This window comes from Artibeus jamaicensis, unplaced genomic scaffold (assembly GCF_021234435.1).
Source record: "Artibeus jamaicensis isolate MK-2021 breed Jamaican fruit bat unplaced genomic scaffold, CSHL_Jam_final contig_497, whole genome shotgun sequence".
NCBI classification, from domain to species: Eukaryota; Metazoa; Chordata; class Mammalia; order Chiroptera; family Phyllostomidae; genus Artibeus; species Artibeus jamaicensis.
In genome coordinates this window covers 5,462,199-5,486,990 of record NW_026521863.1, presented here as the reverse complement: position 1 = coordinate 5,486,990, position 24,792 = coordinate 5,462,199, and the positions used below count along the sequence as shown (strand labels likewise).

Sequence of the window (24,792 nt, the reverse complement as noted above, 5' to 3'; positions counted from 1 at the left end):
ACGTTAATGTGGGTTTGATTTATAAAATATTCAGTTTTACGTAGTTCCATGTGGTTTAAAAGGCACTCAGGCAGGGCAAATTCTGACGGTCAGCTTTTTAAAAAAGCAAATGTAAAGACACTTTATTACGTCTTGGAAGTAACTTCTACTTGGAATCCAGTTGGTGCTATTTTAGAAAAATATGCCTGACTTTATTTGGTCTTTAAAAAAAGAAGGAGCACTGGATTACTCAGGACGTTTCCTTATGCCAGAAGACTTAGCAGCCCGCTCACCCCGAGAAGTAATCCCCGTTTGCAGGTAAAAGGCATCATTTCCGGGACCTGCTGCTGCCTGGAGAATTTCAGCACTTCCAGAAATTGCACTTGGCCCCTTTTCCCCTTTCTTGTTCATTCTGAGGTGCAAATTGTACAATTTATTCATTTTTGACCTGGCCAAAAATAACAGTGAAAAGAAATGGACCTGAACTGATAATGAGGAAAAACAGGGCTGTGTTCTTAAGAGTTACATTGACCAGGGAAAGAAAATGGTGTTCTAGGAAACAATGGCAGGATGACCCCAAATGTTAGGGGCAGTGAACTTGAAACTGCCTGATTTGAACCATCCCAGCAGTGATTCTCCTTGGATCCAGGAGTGTTGACATTGGAACAACTGCAGGAAAAATGTTTCGTAGTTTTTCATGAAATGACCATTGTGATCCTGGAGGGTGGATCATTGACCGTATCTCTCTTGTGGCAATTCACTGGCCCCCTCAGAACACACCCAGTGTTGCCATCACGATGGTGACGTGGGTGTTGGGCACCTCCCAGGCTTCCTGTGGCTTCTTGCTTCGTGGGGCAGGGCTGGGTGGCAACCAGAGGTCGCCAACGTCCCCCGCTGGTGGGGTTTGCTTTGGCGCCATTACATTTGTGATGTTATCCAGCCCGGGCTCAAGACAGGCCAGTGGAGTGATTCGACTAGAATATTTCTGGGGAGTGATCAATGATTTTCTAACACTTAAAAATTCAAATTGGTGCCTATAATTTTTTAGCGAAGGAGTTTAATATACTTTCTACTTCAATTTCCCCTTTATTGTGCTGTGGAATGATGATTCTAATAGAGCACCTTAAAGTTTATAAGCAGTTTCATTGGTTAGTTTAGCTTTTAAAAAGTGGAGGCAGTTTTATGAAGGGTAAAGTACACAGTCAATGGGGCCAGAGGGTTTGAAGTCCAGATTCAGTTTTACCTCTGACCTTCACTAGCCGTGACTCCAGGCATATTGTAAATCCTTAATGTCCTTGGCTGCAGAGTGGGTAGAAGTCCAGGCCTGGACCTTAAGCATCTTACATGAGGATTAACTCCAATAACGTAGCATTGAAAGTGCCTGGTGCCCAGGAGGCATCTGATAATCTGTAGTTATTTCTCCCTTCTGGCCCCTCCCCCACCACCCGTTAAGGGGGCACTGAATTCAGAGTTTGGTGTAATTGCTTTGGGTCCAAAGAGGGCAAGAAATGCCTCTGAATTGGTTTGCGTTAGGAATTTTTTGCCTCATGATTTTATCAACTACTGAGAGATGTTCTTTTCACTGGGCACCTACTTGCCCCTAAGTAGAGAAACAACACATTGATTTTCTTGCGTTTTCTCAAAGAAGACTGATGTTCAAAATACCCAGATAATGGTGGCAAAAATGTGTTTTGCTTTGTGGGCTTTTTCTTAATTTTGGCTTCAGTCATTCCCCTTGTTTAACCATATTGTTACTCATGATCATAATATCAGTTCCATCATTAATATAGTCATTTTAATATTGGCTCTTGTAATGAGGGCTTCCGGAGAAGTCGGGAAAAAGTCACGCATGAAGTTTAGAGGGTAATTCTGCAGGCAGGATAGACCTGGTGGTTTCGGGAGGAAAGCCCAACCTGTTTGTAAAGAGAAATTTGTAGTCATTGGAATGTTATTCCCAAATTTCATCTGCAGAAAAAGATGTCTGATTAGCACAGACTTATCTCCCGGGTGGGGAGGCAGAGTGAGAGGTGGGAGGGGCACAAAAGGCCCAAGGTACGCTTTGCAAAGTTAGACTGTCAAGGAGGCCGGAAAGCACTTTGCTTCTAGAACATGCGATTGGCTGTGGGCTGGAGACAATGAAGGTGCCATGAGCCCTCAGGTGGAGGATTCCTGTCCCCACCCTGAGAACCGGCCACCCACTCTCTCCCAGACTTCTCTCAGCTTCTTGACCGTGCCTGTCCTTGAGCCTGTGACAGAATGGGTCTGGGGACCTTCCCCCAGCAGGCAGGGTGAGGGGTGCTGCGTGGCCAGGAGGGAGGTCAGAAAGAGCTGGCTGTGCTGGAGGCCAGGACGCTGAGTGGGGTTTTTCCTCTGCTTGAGGGAGGGCATCTGAGGGCCCCACCCTGGGCTGGAAGGAGAGGGGGTCCAGCCCCTCTTTGTGCTGATGCTGTTCCTGCCAGAGAAGCACAGGAGGCCCAGCTTGAAGGACTTACTCCCATGAAATGGCCACGGGGAAGGAGCCCGTGCCCTGGACACGATTCTTAGCCACCTGGGGCAAAAGCCTGGGGCAGTGATGACTTTGTCCCCTCCTTCTTCACTAGATGATTTCTCAGGATTGGAGACCGACACCGCGGCACCCACGGAAGAGCCCTACATGGTCTATGATGAAGGTACTCGCTGACTTTAAGCACATTATTTGGCTAATTTCTTTCCTGATGAGAGGATCTTATTTTCATCACCAAGTGGATGATCTGAATTGCGGTTTTCTTCAGAACTCTGGGCTGGGTGGCCATGCTTAGGGGAGGGTGTACCCGAAGCTTTTAAGCTACTCCCAATACATCTTTGATCCAAAGAAAAAGTGTGCACGGTCAAAAACTCAGCTTCCACACAGGTGCTCTGTGCTTCCTGTCCCTCCCTTCCGGCCCCTCCTTCCTCCGGAAATCCTGGAGCCCTTGGGTCCGCCACCCACAGCTCTTTGCAACGCCAATGTCTCAGCTTCCTCAGGCTCCTCTCATTCTTCCCTGTTCTCTTTTTCTAATTATATTAAAAAATGCAATGCCTTGGCTGGGTGGCTTAATCGGTTGGAGCATCATCCTGTATGCCAGGAAGGTTGTGGGTGCGGTCCCGAGTGCGGGCCCCTTCCCGGGGACAGGTTCGATCCCTGGTCGGGCTGTGTACAGGAGGCAGCCACTGCTGCGCTCACATGGATGTTTCTCTCTCTCTTTCCCCCTCTCACCCCCTCCCTCTCTCTCCCTCTCTCCCCCAGCCCCTTCCTCTATCTCCAAAATCAGTAAAAACATATCCCCAGGTGAGGACTGAAAAAAATGCAATGCTACGGATGTGTAAAACTTTTTAAATCATAGACTCTTTTCAAGTACAAGTAGGCTTATAAGATCAAGAACACGAATACCAGTCCGGGCAGTTCCCCAGTGAGTGGTGACTGGCGGTGGCGGTCACCCATAGGACCCTCTGACTCTCCCGTGTGTTTTACAAGTTGCCTCTGCAGTTGGAGAAATTCATGCAGGAATCTTGTCTCCACCCTGGTGCCAGCCTGTGGCACTCAGAAGGTCCTCATTTCTGCGTGTCGTCTTCCTGTCACTCCAAAGTCACAAATGTATTATGATTACACCGTTGATGTCATCACTATACAGTTTGAGGTAGTGGTTTAATCTTTCCAACAAAAACGGACTTAGAAAGACATCGCATGTCAGAAAGCACAGGAAGGTTTCTCGGGACCTTTGAAAATACTGTGCACCTTTCTTACTGTCTTTGAGCAGTTGAAAGGGAGCAGAGTTTTCTTTTTTTTAAATAAATTTGTAAAGATTTTTAAATTTATTTATCTTTAGATGGGAAGGGAGGAGAGAGGGAGAGAAATATCAATGTATGGTTGCCTCTCCCCTGTTGGGAACTGGCCTGCAACCCAGGCATGTGCCCTGACTGAGAATCGAACCGTGATCCTTTGGTTTGCAGGCCCGCACTCAATCCACTGAGCTACACCAGCCAGGGCTTCTTTTCTTTTTTAAATGTTAAAGAATTCAGCAATGGGGGAAAATTGGGACAACTCTAATAGAACAACAATAAAAACATAAATATTAAAGAATTCTCTTAATAGAATTAATCTCAACTTCTGAGGGGAAAAAAAAAGCCCCAAGATGATAAATGAAAAAAAAATCAAGTTCATTTTCTGATCTGAATCATTCCTGGCTCGAAAAAGGAAAAGTATTCAGGTTGAGAATGACCTTGGAACAGTGACGAAAAGGTGCTAAACTGGATGAAGTCTAAGGCTTGCTCCAGCGTGGATTCTGAAACCTCATTTTTCTGGTCATATCTGTTTCTCTCTCCCTTTCCTTTCTTTTCTCTGCAGCTGCTTTTCTGAGGGGGCTGAAGTGAGAAATGTGGTTTCATTGGAAAGAAACTACGTTTGGGCACTTGCGTTTGGGGTGTGTGTGTGCATGCTTTCATCTACAGTTGGGTGTTAGGAAGGTATCTTTGACTATAAACAGTGCTCCTTTCTGCAAGTGCCCCGTCACAAAGCCTTGCCATCATTTCAGATTACGCACTTGAGACCTCGATGTCCCCGGCCACCACCATGCCCGCCACCACCGCGGCTGCAGCCCCGAAGCTGGAAGTCATCCTGCCCGAGGGCACCGTGGGTTCCTTTCCTGAAGAAGAATTCGATCTGGCCGGAAAGAAACGATTTGTTGGTAAATAGAATTTTCTATGAAGAAAGTTCTACCCAGAGAAACATGGGTATTCGACTTTCGTTCTTTGAAGAAGGCGTAGCTAATCTCTCGGCCTGGCCACGGAGGCACCTCTGGAGCAGAGCTTGCTCAGGGTGGAGTTGCCGTTCGGGGTGATTCGGGGAGTCGTTCCGATCAGCAGCACTGGACCTGCTTCCTGCACCGCCAGGAGCTGGGGTGGCCGGGGCACGCTGGGAACTGCACAGAGTGGAGAGTAGAGAGGGCTGGCCGGTGTCGTCTCAGAGTGGGGGACACTCGGGAACCGTAGGCTCCAGGGAACGTGAGCACGTTCATGCAGCCCACTGCCCTAGACGAGACGCCTTCTGGGCTTTGTGGCAGGTCGTTAAGTTCGTCCTCAAAGGCGAGTGGGTGACGCAGCTGCAGGGGCTGTTTCTCCCAGTTATTTCCCATCGTTTTCATTGGCCTCAAGGAATTGGGGTCTAGAAATTCACTTTACTCTTTTTTGTCCGTCATGAAAACAATTTTGAGAGGAATTTCTGTTTCACTGAATTGTGTCTCCTTCCCTTTGGAAGTCTTCGGTGCCCTTAACGAACTTCACTAATGAGACAGATTAATATATCACTAAGTGGGAAAAAATAATACATGACTAAGTAGGACTGGCAACAGTTTGAACTAATGTCACACATTTTGTTTCTAAAACATATGCTCTCCCATGAGCAGAGAGCAGCTCTTGCCAGCCAGTACCGAGTTTCGAGTGTCTAGCCTACACGCACTTGAATGATGAGGGTGACTAGGGTGAGGCAGCACTCCTGCGGCCGATGCTGAGGCTGGCCTGTGGCGATCAGCAGCCTGGCTGCGTTCACCAAACCCGACTTCCTCTCTACAGTTCTGTGACAGAATCTGAAATCCTCTTAGCACTATTATTAGCTATTCCAAAGAACTCTTCAGAAAGCTGAAAGGCTTACCATTGTCTGGCTATTTTAATATGTCTAGAACTCTATAAAGCATAGTAGACTTCCTGATAAGATCCCTGGACAAACCCCCAAGGCCTAATTTTATACAAATTATTGGAAAGTATAGGAGCTAAAAATTGCTTGATATTGCAATGGTCCCTGAGAAGGAGAACCTAAACCGAAGCCACAATAGAACCTTTAGAAAATACTAGAAATTCCTTAAACATGAAAGCACTCAGAGTCTTGAATGTGTAACCTTCAACCTGATTCCCTGGCCTTTGTAACTTCTCACACAGCGTGTTTCACAGAAAGACCTGCGAGCCACAGGTAGTGTCTCCTGTTTGGCCTTTGTTTCATGACCACTCTGTGACCACAGGCTCAGCTGGGGCATGGGACATCCATCCAGGTCTGCCTCACTCCCAGTGCCCTCGTACCCACTGAGATAATGTGTGCAGAAGAGGCTCAAGCCTGTTCATAAAGAGGAGTAGCTATCATTGTACTGAGTGGAAATGTTGTAGAAGGTTGGTCAGGCCTGGCCTTGGCAGACGTTCCAGATGGTTCTGGGGGTCTCTGAAGTCCTAGGGAGGGCCTCCCAGGACTGAGTCTAGAGGTTCTTTATCTTGATCAATGTATATTTCTTTTTGGCCCCAAGACAGTCTAGGCAATGAACTGTGTTGAGAGAACCCCAGCTGGGCCCAATCCACACTTGCCCAAATGTTTGGGCTTTGGAATGGCGGAATACTGCAGACCCAACTCATGTTACATTGACTGCAGCCTAGAGATCTATCAAAGTCACTTTGGGGCCATTGTCATCCATGTTCATGGGGCAATGGGATCTTTTGAAACCACAGGTGAACAGGGGTAACTGTGCGGATCCATTAAGGAGAGCTAGCGGTGTGCTTTCTGAACTTGGCACCAGACCTGGTGGCCTTGGAGCCTCCATCTAGCAGGGAGAGACGGAATGGTTGGTCGGCTCAAAGGAGCGGACGTCATGCGTCTGCCTTCAGAGAGAGACTTTGGCAGCCAGAGGGGGTGTCTCTGTCCTTCTCCAGCTCCGTACGTGACGTACCTCAGTAAGGACCCAGCAGCCCCTTGCTCCCTGACCGACGCGCTGGATCACTTCCAAGTGGAGAGCCTGGATGAGATCATCCCAAGTGACATGAGGAAGAGTGACCGGCCCCCACAGCACACCCCCCGCAATATCACCATTGTTGCTATGGAAGGCTGCCACTCCTTTGTCATTGTGGACTGGGACAAAGCCACTCCGGGAGATGTGGTAACAGGTAAGTCTAGCCAGGCAGATGCTCAGAGTGCCCATCGACATGCAGGTGGAAGATACAGGTTGGAGTGGGTGGACAGATGAGGGGTGAGTGGGTAAGTGTGTGGCTGGAGAGAGGGAGGCATGAACTCTGCTAGGCCTTCGGAGGCAGCCTGGGCAGGGGTCAGGGCTGAGGGCTGCCCCCTGAGGTCTGTGAAAGCAGATAAGGCAGAAAGAAGAGCTGCCTGATGGCTGTCATTAAACATCAAGGTCAAGGGCAAGCACAGGTATTCAACCATGAGAAATCCAAGAAGAGCCCTCACCAGATGGGTGAGGAGACCCCCATAAGTCTGGGCTCTTTCGGCCACCCAGGCACAGTTTCCACAGTTTCTGGGTTTTGCGTGAAGGCTGCTCAAAGGATGCTTGTTTCCCTGCCCGACCCAAGTGAAGAATGTCTCTGGTGGACTCCCGCTGTCTACATGCTTGTAGATGACTCTACCAGGAAGTCCCCAAACACCTGTGTGGCAGTCACTGCTCTTCTCTTCTGCTTTCCCCTCTGCACAGTCTAGCTGAGGGGTTATGCATTCTGAGGAGAGGGGACTGGCCAGGGAATGGGGAAGATGAGGAGAAGGAACAGAACTAGGGAACTAGCAAGTCTCGGGAAGCGCCTTCAGTTCTGTTACCTGCACCTTCTGCCACCAGAAGTTCCCAGCGTTGTAGCCCATCCTCACCCAACACGCAGCTGGCTCCTTCTGGAGCCCTTCCCACAGAGCTGCTCTGTGCCCCACCCCCCATGGGGTTGTACCTCTGGCATGACATGGTTCCTGGATGCTCACAGGGTCCCTCCCTCTCTCCACGTGCAGGTTACTTGGTTTACAGTGCATCCTATGAAGACTTCATCCGGAACAAGTGGTCCACTCAGGCTTCATCAGTAACTCATTTGCCCATTGAGAACCTGAAGCCAAACACAAGGTACGATGTGTGTGTCATTGAAAAACCGAAAACTGAGACCTGTGTCCATGGTTACAGAGATCCGAGGCGGAGAAGGAAAGGCTCAGCCACAATGGTTTTATGACTTCTTTTGCATTCTCCCTTTAGTTCTCAGAGAATATCAATGAACACTCGCCACATGACGTGTATTTTTCTTGGAAGAACTTACTCTTTGGACTGTGACAGTTAGTCTAGCGTGTGGATGTTTCGTTCCCTGGTTTCCAGAGACTAAACACCACTTACCACTGGGGTTGCCCTGTGTTGAAAAGGAATCGGGCCATTTCTGGTCACCTGTGTGGTGGTGGCAGACAGCGCAGCCTTCACGGCTCACGCACATTAAAGGAGCAGCGATTGCTGAACATTTTAATTAGCTGCTACTGGAACACTATGAAAGATGAATTTTACACATTAATGTAGGTTACACCCACGTCTTCCTAAGCTGGGCGTGTGGCCGGCTGGCCAGAGGGCCCTCTGGGAGTCACAGGTTTCAGCCCTCAGAGGGAAACACTCAAAAGTTGTTCCCAAGGGTGCAAAGCGGGCGAGTGTGCATTTTTGCTTTCATGCTGTCTGGTTTTGATGGTAATGGCCATCAGGGAAGCTCCCCTGCTGGGCCAGCATGGGCGGAGTGCCAAGTGCGTGATGGTGGAGCACTGATGTGCTCATAAATCAGTTCTTTGGGCAAAAACAGAATTCCCTGGTTTTCGGCGTTTGCCAAGCTCTGTAGTGTAAATACTCCTGCCACGGCCAATTCCAAGCTACCGGTGAGCATTCAGAATTCCTGAATAGTTAACCATCGGCTCGCTCAAGCCCATACAAATGGCTCCAGCACACAGTGTCACATCAAGCCACCACACTTATGTAGCAAAGAGCGCTGAGTGGCAGGGCTGGGACCGAGGTCTCCCACTTTCTATATGGGTCTGAGGACCACAGAGAAGGTTAAAGGAAATCCTGTCCTCAAACAGAGACGTGCTAAAGGGAATAGAAACTGGACAACAGCCACGGGTGCCGAGAGACTTCTGCAGTAGCCGGGACCATCTCTCGGGGTGTTTTAATGTGCCACTTGGGTTCACTTGAACTGAGCTTTTATAAACTATTATGAATTTCAGGATTTGGCAGATAGAAAAGTACGTAGCAAAACAAGACATTGAGAAAACACTTTACTTTTCCCTAATAGTGATGAAAAATTAACTAATTAAAGGAAACAAACAAAAAAGGGAGACGGGGCAACACCCAACGTGGTGTGTGCTGCTGACGAGGCTTTTACGGCACAGCCGCCTTGTCCGAAGCTGCAGAGGCCTTCACGGTGCTCCACCCAGCGCCCCTGCTCAGAGCCGGAGCCAGTCTCCTGTGCCTGCCCCCAGGGCCAGTGTTCTTTCCACGGCTTTTGCTGCCAGACTGATGCTGAGTTTTGAGTAACGTGAAGAGATGGTTATGCGGGATGAGGGTTTGTTCATACTTCCCACAGGTATGGACGGGCCAGGATTCACTGAATAAGGACTCACTGCTTGCTCTGTGCCAGGCACCGTGATGTACACGTGCTCTGAGGGTGGAAGGGGGGTGGGCGTGGCAGGAGGTGCGGTAAACCACCCATGGTCCTGTCCACACTCTGGCAGAGGAAGCCGGTTGTTCCAAAACAACACACCTGGAGAAAGGACTGCAGGCTCTGAAGTTTCTGTCCCACCCTCCACCCACGGTCAGCCCCCTGGTGGACAGACTGGGAACAGCAGCTGCTGCTGGGGCCTCCCCAGGGCCTTCCTGATGGGATGTGCTGGCTGGGGTGTGAGCCCAGGCCTCCCCCATCCCACTCCCACCCCACACAGATTTCTTCCAACCCCCCCTGGAGCAGCTGCCAGGAAGGGGTCACTTTGATGTAAGGGTGCTCGTTTCCCCTGCCTCACCGTAGTGCAGAATGTTTCTGGTGGTTTCCCTTCAGGAATCCACAGACTTCCTCCACGGAGTCTGTTTTCCCACTGTCCTCACAGGCCCCAGGGCTTCTCAGGAACCGACTTCAGAGTCCCCTGCCCAGGGGACACAAGAAGTCCATGGCCTCACGCAGAGCCAAAGTGCAAAGCCAGCTGCAGCTCTTCACAGTCGAAGCTTGTTCTTGACTTCGCACGGGCATTATTCACCCCACTCAGCGCTGGTGCGCTTTCTGGAGTCTGCATTCTAATCCGTAAAGTGCAGGGATTTGTCTCTGTGCGGCCCGCTCAAAGGAAGGGGCCAAAAGCTGATACAAGGAGGCAAGGCACGGGTTGCTCCCGTTACTTGGATGAGGCAGAAACTATTCAGAGAATGAAATATATATTTTAGTTCATAGGAAAAGCTTAATGTGGTTTTTGCAAATGGGAACTTGACTTTCTTTCATAATTCCATGCTGCTTTTCCACTCAGCATATTTAAATTTACTTTGACACATTAGGTGAAGTTCAAGTGGAAATATGTCTTTGGCAGTGGGCCATGCGGGCTTTGCAGAGGACAGAATAATTGCGTGGACGGAAGGTGGGCTTGGAGGGCTCTCGGGTTTCAGCGGTGAGACACGTTGTTACAGCAGAGAAGCTGGAGGCTCCGCTTCATCAACGCCCGGCCCCCCCTTCCCCCACCATCTCCTTCACTGGGAGCTCGGGGACCAGGTCCAAGGAGGTCCCGGGGGCAGCGTGAGAATGTCGCCTTGGAATATAAGTGTCATTCTATGGGCTCTGATTTCTTTTTTTTTTTTTTTTTAAGGAAAAAGAAAGTATCTGTAAAGTTTAACCAGTATCATTAACATATGCCAAACTCACTGCTTGAACTGCCTGTGGAGTTTGGCCTCAGATAACTCCACAACCACCAAATTGAAGTCTGTGTAATTGGGAAAACACGAACTGCCAAGTGAATTGAAATTTGGAAACTCATATGTTTTTAATTGTGCCCATCTTGTTTTTTTAAATGAAATTTTAAAAAGGATTCTCTCCTGAATGAGACTTGAATCACTTTCTTGAAAGGCTTACAAGAAGTCTAATTTTACCGAATGGCTTCATTATTCTAACCATTGCAGCCAGCTCTCTGTTCAATCAAATGCAGCTTCTTGTACCATCTCTGTGTAACTGAAGCCACAGGCCCTTTGGGGACCCCAGACACCCAGAGCCCAGCGTGAGCTCCGAAGAATGGCAGAGAGCCGCATGCGCAGGATTTCCCCCGCTTCTGCGCCCGGAAGTAGCCGGGGGCTGGGAGAGCAGGAGAGGAGGAAACCCAGAGCTTCACAGAGAAACAGCGGTCGCAGCTGTGGCGTTGGCTTCCAGAACCGCCCGACCATGGCTTTTCGCCCTGCAGCTCCTTGGGGGCAAAGCAAGAGGTTTCAGAACTCCCAGCCCGGCTGGCTTCTCAGCCTCCCTTTAGATGAGTTTGCTGATCCAGACCACGTGCCTTCAAGCACATTCTCCTTTCCAAGGCAAAGACTGACCCTCCAGCACAGCCTCTCTGGGCCTTGTCCACGTCCCCTCCCTGAACTCGCTTCTCTTTCCTTGAGGTGCAGACACTCAAAACGCATTTAAAGCTCCGGAGCCAACCACAGCCCATGTAGCACCCCCACAACACCCACACTGCTTCCCTGAGGACGCCAGCCTCTGGACTGGTTCACCCACTCTCCACCAACGAGCACTTCCGGGTCAAACAGCCTGCCTTTGCCCACGCAGACCAGGGAGAAGCATTAGGTTAACATGTGAATTCCGCTGCATGTGTTTTACTGCTGCAGCTTCTCCCTCTCGAGCTGGGACAAGGGCAGGACAAGGGAGGAGCCTTTGATCCAGGGATGTGTCTCATGGGGCAGAACAACCCGTGATGCCCTAAGGAACTCTCTCTCTCTAAGTGACTTATTTGCCCAATACACTTCTTCTGCTCCCATTAGTTATATATCTGTGCTGTTAATTGTATTATTTTGAAAAGTTGTTAGAAAATGAGAAAGTTCAGAAAAAAATATGAAGAAATAGCAGTGATGTAGGCATTAGTAAAAAAAAAAAAGGAATCAAACTGCCACAGAGCAGGAGCTCAGTGGTTTGGAAATCTGTCTTATTATCACACAGAATTTAGACAAGCTTCTCTTTCAAAAAGTGTTTTCTTCCAATTTCAGGTATTATTTTAAAGTCCAAGCCAAAAATCCTCATGGGTATGGACCCATCAGCCCTTCAGTCTCATTTGTTACAGAATCAGGTATGTTGGCTTCCCTGCTCACTTCTTTTCCTTTTCTCAGAAACAAATAATTTGGAATAATGACTACAATAGAATAAGAACTGAAGAAGTAAATTCCTAACTTTTCTATTTCATGAATCCAGACTGGGTATTGCTTTATAAAATAAACATGATTTTCTTTCTACTGGGTTAAAACTAGGATAATAACATCAAAAGTGGTCTTTGTTGGAATTGCCTGGGAAATGGCCAGGTCAAATTCCAATGGGAGGGAAAAACAATCTAATCTTCAGCCACGTGGGAAAGATGAGCTGGAATCCATCTGCAGCAGAGCTAGCTGCAGAGATCATTGCTGTTATTGCAGATAGCTGAAGAGCAGAAATGTCGTGCGGCCTGAGAAGCAGTTGCTTTTAGCAATCAATCGGTTAAGTCTCTGAGATGCTGCTTGTACTGGGCGATGCAGACGTCTTTCCTGTGGAAAGTTTCATGCAAACCCTATGCAGCCTTGCAAGCCATAGCACTCACTGTCTGTGTGCTGATATGCAGAACTCCATGGCCCTTTAAGAACACATGAGCGCGGTCTGAAGCAGTGCACACAGAGCTGGCCATGAGGCAGTGCCTGGGAGAGTGGCCCCTCCGCAGGGGAAGCCAGGCAGGAGGGCAGGGAGCTAAGGCTCAGAGTCAGTCCCAGCTGAGCCAGCTCCACAATGAGGTAGAAACTGGAGCTCCTGTTTGGTTACATTATTTCCTACATGTAGCTTGATCCCAAAACATGGGTCATCAGAAGATATTTTTCAGTGTAATGACTTGAAATCTACTGAATCAAACTTCTGGAACAAAAGTTAATCTCTATAATTCTGGAAATGTAGGCAAACCACCCCAAAAGCATTTTCGCCTATTCATCTAAGAAGTGTGTTTGTGAGTAGTAATTAAGGAGTAAGAGAAAACCATTACCAGTGGCCGATATGCTAAATCAAGGAATGTGTCTGTGTTTTGGCTGCATTTCCTAAAATAAAATGGACTTTGGCAACTATCAGATTAACATGATAAGGATCTATAGAAAGAAAACCAAGTAATTCAGATTTAAGCATCTACCAAGAAACAGAAGTCCAAAATCTATCTGACAGTAGGAAAATACAAATATGGTTCATTCTCTTTGACTAGTAGTATTCCACGGTGGTGCCTCAATTAGTTTATCCGTTCACCTGTTGATTGACATTGGGTTGCTTTTGCTTTTTGAGTATGAAAAATAAAATTGCCGTGAACATTCATGTGTAAATGTGTGTGTGGACATGTTTTAATTTTTCTTGGAAAAACACTCAAGAGCACAATGGATGGATTGTGTTGGTGATGCACGTTTACCTTCTTAAGAAACCACTCAATGGTTTTCCCAAGATAGACACATTTTAAAACATAATGAGTATTCAATTCTTTTGTAGTACCCAATGTCAATATATTATATTCAGACACCTATAGCATCTATATAAATAAGTATTTCTCAGAAGGAAAGACAGAAAATAAAAACTAAGGAAAAGTGTTATTGGAAAAGCTCATCTAAATCTTATGTTTTTCTTTACCTATTTCAATTTGCTTAGGCCTTTCAATTAGAATAAATAACAACTGCATGGTTGTGAGATATGATAATGAAGTCAATTATTTCTCTTTATTCTACAGACAATCCCCTGCTTGTTGTCAGGCCACCAGGTAGGTTTTCTTCCTGATAAACTTGATATTTTAGTAATCAAGTTGAAATACTAAAATTCAACTTGGGTTCTTTACAATTATTCACAAGTAAACATGTTGGATCATTTTTATAATTTTATGACAACTTGTATGGTTTCTTTGCATGCTTCATCCCAGTCCAGGGAAAAAAAATGGTCTGGGGATGTTTTAACATGGCCACAGCAGCTAATATCCATAAAACCATTACAGGTGGCCAGTAATGAGAACACATAAGTTTATTTGAACTCAACCCCATTTGAATATTTTAAATTGCTGAAAAGTTAGCAAAATACATTAAGTGTACAACAAAATTTTACTTTAAAAAACCTGAGAAAGCTCTATTGCTTGAGTTCAGGACAGGTCCTGTTTGTTAAGAGAACAGCAGGCGCCGATGCTGAGGGACTTTGTGTGTGCGTGTTGGGGCGGGGAGGTTAGGACCACATGCCCTGCAAGGTCCAATTGGCCTTCCTAGTTTATTTCCCTTGAGCTTAAAGCCTCATTCTTACTTCGTGATTCCATTAACTATGCTCACGTAAAAGGAGCTCCCCAATTGTGTTTCAGTCCTAAGAAAGAAGAGAAAAGAGAAAGAGGGTGCCCATTGGGAGGTGGGAAAACTGTGCTCAGAAACAGCCTGAGAAAAGAGGAAGGCCCAGCGAATAAATTAAGTTTCCTGGGACTTTGTGCAAGAATAAACTCTGGGTATGTTTTTCGTTGTCAAGGCGGCGAGCCCATCTGGATCCCATTCGCTTTTAAACATGACCCCGACTACACGGACTGCCACGGCCGGCAGTACGTGAAGCGGACGTGGTATAAAAAGTTTGTGGGGGTTGTTCTTTGTAACTCTCTGCGGTATAAGATCTACCTCAGTGACAACTTGAAAGGTAGGTCTTTGAGGGTGGTTGGCTGTGGGAGGGTATGAAAAATTTGATTCTATGAGGTACTGACTTGATAGGGCAGGGGTACAAGAATATATCTATGTCTCTCAAATACAAACCAGTCTTGCAGGCTCTATTTTAGGGTGACTGTTTTTTTTTTTTTTATGTTGGCAGCCAGAAATATATATATATATTTAAATCTACTAGACTTTAGGGATGAAATCCAAAATTCTGTTACAAACTTAATGGACAATTTTTGCTGATAACTCAGTAATAGTAGGTATGAGTATAAGCTGGAAGCATTGAGGAAAAGAACATCCCCTTCATTCCCTGCCACTGGCACAACTTTGCAGGGAAAAAAAATGTAGATGATGAAACATACATTAGCAATACTCTTTGTGCTGTGTCCAAATAAAAATTACATGGTTTTCATCATGGGTAGGGATTTAAGCAAAGAATAACATACGCACTTTGAGCTACTAACATTTCAAAATGCCATTTTGACCCACCTGGCTTTGACTCACCCACCTACACAAATCTGTTTTTATTTCAAAATTCACACAACTTTTTATTTTTTAGTACATACATTTTTTAGTTTGCCCTTAGCTGGCCTATACTTTGTTATGGTTTTCTTGTTGTTGGTGGTGTTCTGATTTTTTTCATGCTAGTGATATCATTTTAAGATGACGTCAGAACAAATCTTTCTCAATATCCTGAGCTCCTGCAGTTTCTCAGTGTCTCTGCCTCTCCCAACACCCACCGTCTGTTTGTTTCCCTCTGCTCATCCTGTTTCCTCCCACCGCTGACCTTGTCCCGCTGTGATTGGGAATTCCCAGGAGACGTTGCCCAGCCACGTCCAGCATCCTGGGGCTGAGAACGACCACTTTGCCCTACTGTGCAGCTGCAGTTCAGCACCACGGACAGTGTCTCACACCACAGGGTGCTCTCTACTAGTTACTTGGGAGAATAGGTCCCTCCATTTTTATAGATCTTCATACGTTTCATAATTACTTCACAATGCATTCTCTGATGAGGTTAGGTTCATCTATTGTTTTAAACACAGGTGGCAAACACAAAGCCCTCAGGCTGAATCTGGCCCTCCACCTTGTTTTATCCGGCCCAGCACCTTGCTTCTACCCGGCAGCAGCGAGCTCTTGCCTAACTCTTAAGGGGTAGTTACATTTATACAGACCTAAAGTTACATTCGGTCCTTTGAAGGTAACCTGAAGGCTGATGTGGCCTCCAGTGAAAATGAGTTTAACACCCATTTTAAACCAAGGAATAGAAAGTTCTACCATTCATAGGCAGAAACTGCCTGTAATGTTAATGCAATAGTTTCCATTTATGAACACCTGTTCAGTATTTTGCACACATGATGTCTCTGACACCATGTGAACATGTGTAGTTTGGTGCCATCATCCCTATTTTTCAAACATGGAATGTACGACACGGAGTTTAAGGAGTGGACCCAATTCAAATGGTCCCCCAAACCTGTGCAAACTCCTAAACTAGAGGTGGTCTTTCTTGAGCAGTCACTGACTTGTCTTATTCCTTCACAAAGATACATTCTACAGCATTGGGGACAGCTGGGGGAGAGGTGAAGACCATTGCCAGTTTGTGGATTCACACCTGGATGGAAGAACAGGGCCTCAGTCCTACATAGAAGCCCTCCCTCCAATTCAAGGTAACGAGAACAAAGATCTGACACCTTTCTCTGGGGGGGGGGGAGGGCTGATGCGAGGAGAAAACTCACTGTGGCCCTGCCTCTGCTTTACCTGAAGGCAGGTGTTGGCAGCGCTTCGGATCATGAAAATAAAAAAATCTAAAAATACTCCCACCATGTGCTGGCATTGGGGTGAGCGCAGGAAGGTAGGGATACAATGGAGTGAGGACTTTACCCCTACTTCCTCTTACCAGAAGGAGAAGATGAATCCATGTTAGTGTGTTTCTCTGACTGCAGTCACAGTTTTGGCTCTGAACAAAGGTGCTGGTCAGTCAACACACCTGCTGGTGGAATGGCAGGTACTCTCTCATCTGGCAAGAGTAAACAGGGCCAAAGGTGTGGTCCAGTCATCAAAAATAATTTTTTGAGGAGGTTGAGCCATCACCTTCAAGGGATCGGTGGTCAGAAATGCCATGGCACTCTTTCCTTTGAGAGGTGTATTGGAAAGACCCAAGAGTCTACCAAAGACCCCACGAAGTAACCCTTGTCAACTTGAGGTCGGGGGCACGTCATGAGGCCCCCAGGTCTATGAGGTCTATTGTGTCCTGTGATGAGTGCTCATACCGATGGGCTAGGCTGCCTTCCTTTGTGGAGAGAGAGGAAGAGAGAGAGTGTTGATGAACACTTTCCTGCCTGTGTCCCACATGTGTGGGGCCTGGATTATCCCCACAAATAGTGCTTGGGATATGCCTCAGAAGCTACTGTGACCCCACCCAAAAATTTTGGTGCTTATTTAGAAGTCACATTTTTTAACACCAAATTATCAGAGGCCTTCTGTCTGAATAAGGTTGTAAGGATGAGGATTTCTCCTGTTGGTTTGGGCACTTTTGATGCTATGATCCTACTACCAATTCCAGTGTGGGCCCCCCTGACCCCCACCATACTCACCACCAGGCAATTCTTCAATGCCAGTGGGGTGTCCTACAATCCAACTCATTCTGATAGTGTCACCTGGAGTAGCGTCAGACCCCACGGTTAAGGGCTCAGTCCCTCAGAGTGCCTCTCCTCACCTGCACCAGACAGTCACAGGTCCAGCTTCTCCCCTGTGCTTCTCACCAATGGCTGTAGGTCCAAGGTTCCCACAGTCTCCTCTTTGGGTTTGATTAACTTGCTAGATTGGCTCACAGAACACAGGGAACGTTGCACTTATGAGAAAACCAGTCTATGCTAAAAGGCTGTAACTCAGGAAGAGGCAGATGGAAGAGACACCCAGGGTGAGGTCTGCAGGGAAGGGTGTGGGGCTCACAGGCCTCTCCCCAAAGCACCACTCTCCCCAAATCTCCACGTGGTCACCAGCCTGGAGCTCTCTGAACCCTGCCCTTTGGGGTTTATGGAGGTTTCATTCATAGGCATGATTGGTGACATCACGGTGACTGATGACTGAACTCATCCCTGGTACCCCTTCCCTCCCCAGGGTTTGGGGGCAGGGGGTCAGGCTGGAAGTTGCAACCCTCTTATCACATGGTTAGTTCTCCTAGTGACCAGCCCCCGTGCTGAGGTGCTTTCCAAAAGTCACCGTATGAGCATCAACTCAGGTGAGGTTGAAAGGGGTTTGTTACGAATACCAGCACCTTTTTTATTGATCTTATCACTTAGGAAATCACAAGGATTTGAGGAGGTCTCTGCCAGGAACAGGGATGAAGACCAAATACCTATTCTTATTATAAATCACAATATCACTGACGCATTTTTCTCTTCCTCTCTTTCCTTTTATCCTTCCAGGCTACTATCGCCAGTACCGCCAGGAGCCCGTCAGCTTTGGCAAAATTGGCTTTGGGACCCCCTATTACTACGTGGGCTGGTACGAGTGTGGGGTCTCCATCCCAGGGAAGTGGTAACCACAGGATCCTGGGAGCTCGCTCTGCCCGGCCCCCTTGACGAACCTGAACTAGGGGCCATGAATGAGAAAAGGAAGATGGTGTCCCAGGCCCCCCTGCCCCAGTGTCCACAGGACATGTGATGGACACTGGATATTTGGGGCATCTCCGGTCTGGACCTCAGCCCCACTTCCTGGCCTGGACCACACGCAGGGTTCAACGTCGTCGTTCACTTTGCTTCTCCGCACGTTTTGCTTGCGATAGCGCCTCTCAGAGACGACTGAAACCCGTGGCCGCAGGGCAGGCCCTCCGAGTCAGGACATTCCACACTCCTTAGGTGCAACTTTCAGACCCCTCCTATCTCCAGGGAACTGCAGAAGCTGGAATGCTACACGCTTTCTCTTTTCTCACTGGACTCCTCCCGGCCTAGCTCATTTTAAGCTTCGGGTCTCTTTCTATGCAGCAGAACTGAATTTCTAAAATCACCACCAAAGGAAATATATCCTACTTAAGATTTATCCTGTGGACTTACCCACTGCTAGACCAAATGTATCAACTCTTCTTTGTAAATTCTCATTTTGATATATATATGTGTATATATGCATATACATATCCACACTTCTCTGCAAGAACATTGATTAAAATCACTAAATTTGTACCTGTTCACCAGATATGTGTGTGTGGGACTTTTTGGAGCAGAGGTGCCGTTTATTAACGTCTTTCCGAAGGGTCCGCAGCGTGCGTGTCCTCGGGTGCTCAGACAGCCGTGGGAAGTGTGTGCCGCTGACTGGTGCAGGGGCTCCGCCGCATGGATGACACACCAGTTGCAAACCAAGTGCCTTCTGTCTTTGTGTACCTGTGTGGAAAACACGCTAGTTGCCTCTGTGGGGACATAACCAGTATGACTTCAAATTGATTATAGATTGTAAGTCCCAAATGATTTGAAAATCCAGTCTTAAAAAACAAACTCCTCTTTCCTTTCCCTCCTATCTCAGTACCTACTCCTTGAGATAGATGCGGAATGGTGTCCGTTCCACGTGTGTGGCTCCGCTGTGCTGTCAACAGCTCTGTGCAGGACGGGTCGGTCTTCTCTCATACAGAGCTCCACGTGAGAGAGGCAAGGGTGGGAGTGGGCTGGAGGTAGAGGCTTTCCTCGGCCCCGCCGGCTTTGCCGCTCATGGAAAGGAGGTCACGGCAGAGTGCAGTCCTGGCTCCTGGAGTCGGCTGTTGTCTGGTGGTGCTGTGTTGTCAAGGTGAGACCCGATGCATCCCGCAGGGTGAGGGCGAAACTTACAAGGAAGTGAGTGACTGAGTTGCAGGTCTTTGTGATGGGGCTGTGACAGCCAGCAGGTCCCTCAGCTTCCTTCTACCACTGCCTTTGTGCAGGAGACAACAGTAAAGACTGCACGAGCTTCCGATGATCTGGGAGAGCACGAGGGTCCCTTAGGGGCACAGATTCGATCATATGACCTTCACGTTCCCATTTGCAAAACAGGACGGGAATCTTTAAGCAGCTTTGGGGGCTTTGGTACATGAGAGCGGAATTAGTCATTTATTTTTTCAAAAAGAAGGTTATCTAGAGAACGCTGTAGTTTTCACTCTGTTAACATTGCACGTGCTTTACAATGCCAAGCCAAAGATAAGATCTTGAAATACAAATGAATTTTCCAAATAAGCACATAACCTCCTTCCTTTAGTTCTCCCACCTGCTCCTCCAAACTTCCCTCTGGTTTAGTGTCCACTGGTCGGCCATGGGAGAGAAGAGAGAGGCCAGCAGGGTTCAATTTCCTCGGTGTAAATCACTCACTAGCGAGTGCAGGAGGAGAGTCGTTCGGTCTGATCTACAAGCCCCCTTGGCCCCAGGCCTCCTTTGGAAGAGATGGAGTTCGGACCAGCGCAGAGTAGGCGCGCACCCTCTCCTTTGCGACTCACACTTTTCCTGACTAGATGGCGCGTCCCGTGCTCATTTCGGAGACGAAAGGACATGTGTCCTCCGAAGGGTTTCACACACACTTCACAGAGATACAAAGAACTCACTGGCATTCACTTCTGCAGGGATTTTCGAGCCCCACCCGCAACCTTGGACTGTATTTCATTATAGGAATCTGAACTTTTGTTAAAAAGAAGAATTTGCAAGTGTTGATGGAAATCATCACAAACCCAGATGATAGAGCAGCCAAAACAGAAACGTGGGCTCCAAGCATCAGTGACATCATGTCCCAGGGCCGCTCCGTCCCAGCTCAGAGGAGTCCTCGGGGGTCACGTCCAGGCACCGGCACCGTGTGAAGTCGGGAGGCCAGGGTGCAGGAACACTGTGGGCCTGAGCACCATTTTATGTCCACTTAGGGGGACTGTAACAGGACCGCTTTCCTAAAGAAGTCTCCATCTGCTTCAAAGTTTCTAAAGAAGAGAGTTGGCCAACTCGAAAGGTCTGACATAGATGTAAGTGGGAATTAAAGGGGAAGAAAATGACTCAGTACAACGAAGAGTTTTTGTTCAGCTGTCACTTGGAAAATGGTGAGGTGTCCGTCCCTTAAAAGCCTGAGACAGACCTGGAAATGTCTGAACTTGCCATTGGGAGGCCCCCAGCCTGTTTTCACATGGCCTGCAGGCTCAAAGTGATATCCATGAATTTAAAGGGCCGTAAACCAAACAAACAGACCAGCAAAAACCCAGTAACGCTCTGCAGAAGCAAGTGTGGCTCACAAGGCCGGAAATACCTACTATCTTCCCCCTGAAGGAGAGGTTTGCATAGCCCTGTGGGTTAGAGTTCCCCTGAGGCTCAGAGGAGGTGGAAGCAAAGTCTCAACTATCACCTCCTCCTGGGTGATGTTTGCTTTTCTCTTGCTTGAGTTAATCTGTTTTCTGACTGGTGACCCTGGACTCTGTGTTGAGGGGTTGGATCCTGAAGTCCCAGTTCCCACTGGGCAGGCCCTTCGCTTGCACTGGGGTCTCAGGGGCTTCACACTCTGCAGACGGCTGCATGCACATTTAATGTTACCATTTGGCGAAATGATTTCCAGGCCTCACCAGACGAGTTTTGTCTCCGTTTTTCCCTTTTGACCTGTTCAGGCCACATGTCTCAGTAGTCCGTGAGAGTGGGGAATTTCAGTGTGCTGACGCGTGGGGTCAGAACAGGCTTACGTCTCTTCGCCCGGAACACAGGTCTCACCCACGACACACACACATGAAATGATTCCACCCACAGAGTCAGCTCACATTCCCATAGTGTCTTACATGCTGTAGATGCCTTAAAACCACCTGAGATGCCACTACTTCTCCGTTGGAGGTAAGAAGGGAATTTAAAAAGTAAAATACTTTTCCAACCCTGCCACGGCCTTGCGCTCAGAGTAGGCCCAGCTCATGGAAGCTGTATGAAAACCCAGAATGCACTTGTCATGAAGGGGGGGTGTGGATTTAAATCTTAGTTGTAAGATTGTTAATGTGGAGAATGTAAAAGTCATAGAGCTAAGCACTGAAGGACTTATGACAAAAGTGAAATAAAATTAATACAGAAATGGAAGGTGGTACATTCAACACTCTCTCTCTCTCTCTCTCTCTCTCTCTCTCTCTCGGTCGAACTGGGGAAAGCAATACTCTCCGAAGCAGAAATTGCTTGTTGGCCAAGAATAGAAATGCCCCAGGGGTCAAGGGTTTCGTAAGGTTGGCCTCACCGTCCCAGGACAGGAAGTGATGTGCGGGAGGGACCCCTGGGACCTGGGGCGACCTGTGCCCAGCTCCCCACACAGCTCAGACTCATTTCCTACAACGGCTCTGTCTCCCGCTTGAGAGATCCTTCCCCAGTATTCAGACAAATTCTAGTCTTTCTCATCTTAAAAAATATATATCTTTAGTTTAAATTAAAAAGTGTGTTTTCATCACCCAGGTCCCCTTTCAACTATTCACATCACACTTTCCTTTGACCTGAGCTCTCGAACTGGTCACCTCCACTCCATTCTCCCACGCCCCACCCCCATCCCCGGCACTTGTCACACCCCCATGCCTGGGCACCTGTCACACTCGGCTCTCCAGGCCCCCTCTCTCCTGGCAGCTGAATCAGGCAGACACAGGTCAGTCTTTTTCTGTTTGACCTTGGGCAGCACTTGACAGTGTGTCCTGCCTGGGTGCCCCCTTGCAGCCCCCAGGTGGGAGCCAAGTCTCCTCGAGCCTCCTTTAAGGGGCTCTGGTGTTTTGGGGACAGACCTGAAGGCAACTCTCTCCCTGGCTTTCCTTTCAAGAGCCCAGACACAGTGGCTGGACTGCTCCCTGAGGGCAGGGAGTGGGGGTCCTGGGTCACCCTGAAGCCACAGCATCGAGAATGGTGCCTGGTACGTACTTTGGATTCAGTTGGCATTTGGCGAGTGAATGAGGGGAGGGGTGACTTGTCGCTTGTGCTGTACTTACTGCCCAAGCCTCCAGGCCCCTTGAAGGGGAACACTCTTTTGCCCCAGGCCGCGTCGGGGTCAGGTGGGGCTCAGGTTGCGGTCAGCAGGGAGCTTCCACGTGCCCAGGTCCAGCCTCGTTGGCTCACCCCAGTTTTCCTCACTCGCACATCCGTGGGGGCCTGCAGGGCGCTGCTCCTCTGGGACCCCGACTAGCATCCGCGCGCCTCGGGGACCGTATTTTCTCTGCGCTGCCCCTCAAACGTCTTCCCGAACCTCCGCAACACCCCCCACGGCACTCAGCGCCCCACACCCACCCTGGAATAGTGTCCACCAACCCTGAGCCCCAAGGGCCAGAGGAAGGAGCGGGTAGCAGAATCAGAGGGTCTCAGAGCCGTACTCAGCGCAGAGAAGAGGCGGCCTCGCCCAGGCAACCACGCAGCAGAGCCCGGCTCTCCCTCCTCCTCACGCTCCTCCCTTCTTTCCTTCCCCCCCTCCCTCCACTTCCCTGCAGGTGGGCCCCATCGCCCAAACCTCCGTGGGAACCAGGTGAGGGGCGTGAAGCAGGTCAGCACCTGTGGCAGGGAGCCTGGCGGTGAGGGAAGGAAAAGGGTGGATCTGGAGGGACACCCGCCACCTCGGGGAAGCAATGGCGCCTTTTCATGACTACCCGCTACTCCCAGCACAGCAGGCGGACAGTGTGGGCAAACTCGAGTTAAGGGCCATTTTTAGAGTCCATTAAAGAGAAAGGGCCTGTAAATACCCCTTTCTTCCTGGAACAGGTGGAGGCTTTACACGGCATTTAGTTAAGTCTTCTCATAATTAAGGAAATGATCCTGAAATCCAACATAACGTGCCAGACATGCATCTCGCTTTGGACCCTGCGCATCCCACCCACAGGGAGGACAGGCGTGGACGGGTGTGGACGCCCCAGTCCTCTCCCTTCCGATGCTGCTCCTCAGTGAAGGCGGTTTCCAGCAGAATCTGATCAGGCAAGAGCCTCACAGCCGGCCCTGACCTCTCTGATGAAGGGCACCAAGTTCAAACCTCCGCGCCGCCTCCCCTCTCAGGGCCCCTCGCCCTGTGCTCAGCACCAGGGAGAAAGGACAGCCTGAACTAAATCCGCGTTTTCCACCCAGTGGAACCCAGTTTCAGTGTGGGTGACCGTTCTGGGTTCCTCAGCACCAGGTCCCCTTGTAGTTCGATTGACCAAGGGTTGTTAAGCCTGTGGTCTGCACCAGCACTGCTCCCCGCTGCTGAGGCCAAAGGGAGCACCCAAGAGCACGTTTGCACTAGCCTCCAAGTTCGCTCAGATGCCTCTCCCGCACGCCCAGACTGACCGCAGGGTTGTGACTCCTGCCACCCCTGCTGCCACCTCCTGTGACCTCTCCCATCCCCGCCTCAGTGGGAGCCCTGCCACCGGCCCTTGGCAGGCATGGTTTACCGACCACGGCCTGCCCCACGAAACCCTAGTAACCCCCACCCTGCTACCACCTCCCGGGGAGGTTTGGAGATGGATGGATGTGCCTCGGATGACAAAGTTGGGGAGTGCAGTGGGGCCTGAAATCTCCGGATGGGAACAAGTCCTGCCCTAGAAAACATTTGCACTTCCTCCGGGATTGGGGGTGTGCTCTCGGGCGGAGCTCCCCAGCACTGCACGCCCAGCCTGGCTCAGCACCTTGAGGGCTCCCACTTGAGATTTAGGGGGTACTGGGGGAGTGGATGCAGCCAGTGGTCAGTGATGTTCGAAAGCAGTGCCTGGGCTCTCTTCATGGCTCAGCGTTTATCTGTCCTTTAATTCAACAAACTCTCAGGGGCCACACGTGGCAGGGAGCCAGCTCAGGTGATCAACACAGGCAGTTCACCCTGAAACCGTGTGGGAAAGGCTGGGCTCGTTGAGAGGCCGGAGAAATCACACCCAGCTGGCGGGGGGGGCATTTTGTGTTCAGTGGTTGCTGAGTGTGCGGTCGCCTCTATGGCCTTAGCTCCGCGGAGGCCCAGCGGCTCTGAGACTGTCTAAACTCCATTCACTGCATTTCTGCATTGCCTCATTGTATCGGAAATATTTGTTTGGTGACCACAGCTCCCTTCCATGTTTGATGCTGTTTGTCCTTTGAGAATGTTCCAGTTAATGAGAAACAGACGGTGGTCTGAGAGGTACAAAGCTTGTTGACTAGTCGGCTTTCTCTGCAGTCCGGGTGACCGAAGTACTCGGTCTGCGATCATTGCGCGG

At 49.0% G+C, this 24,792-nt stretch overlaps 1 protein-coding gene across 2 annotated transcripts in view; it reads left to right on the top strand.

The window, feature by feature from the left end:
* FNDC1 (fibronectin type III domain containing 1) overlaps nt 1-18,835 on the top strand; it is a 76,022-nt gene extending 57,187 nt beyond the window's left edge. For both annotated transcript variants that reach the window (XM_037126143.2, XM_037126142.2), the window contains 9 exons: nt 2,580-2,648; nt 4,530-4,682; nt 6,685-6,915; nt 7,754-7,862; nt 11,985-12,064; nt 13,715-13,744; nt 14,482-14,643; nt 16,199-16,321; nt 18,083-18,835. In XM_037126143.2, coding sequence (XP_036982038.2) covers nt 2,580-2,648; nt 4,530-4,682; nt 6,685-6,915; nt 7,754-7,862; nt 11,985-12,064; nt 13,715-13,744; nt 14,482-14,643; nt 16,199-16,321; nt 18,083-18,198 — 1,073 coding nt within the window. In that variant the 3' untranslated portion in view covers nt 18,199-18,835. The remainder of the gene's footprint in view (nt 1-2,579; nt 2,649-4,529; nt 4,683-6,684; nt 6,916-7,753; nt 7,863-11,984; nt 12,065-13,714; nt 13,745-14,481; nt 14,644-16,198; nt 16,322-18,082) is intronic.
* The last annotated feature ends 5,957 nt before the right edge of the window (nt 18,836-24,792 follow it).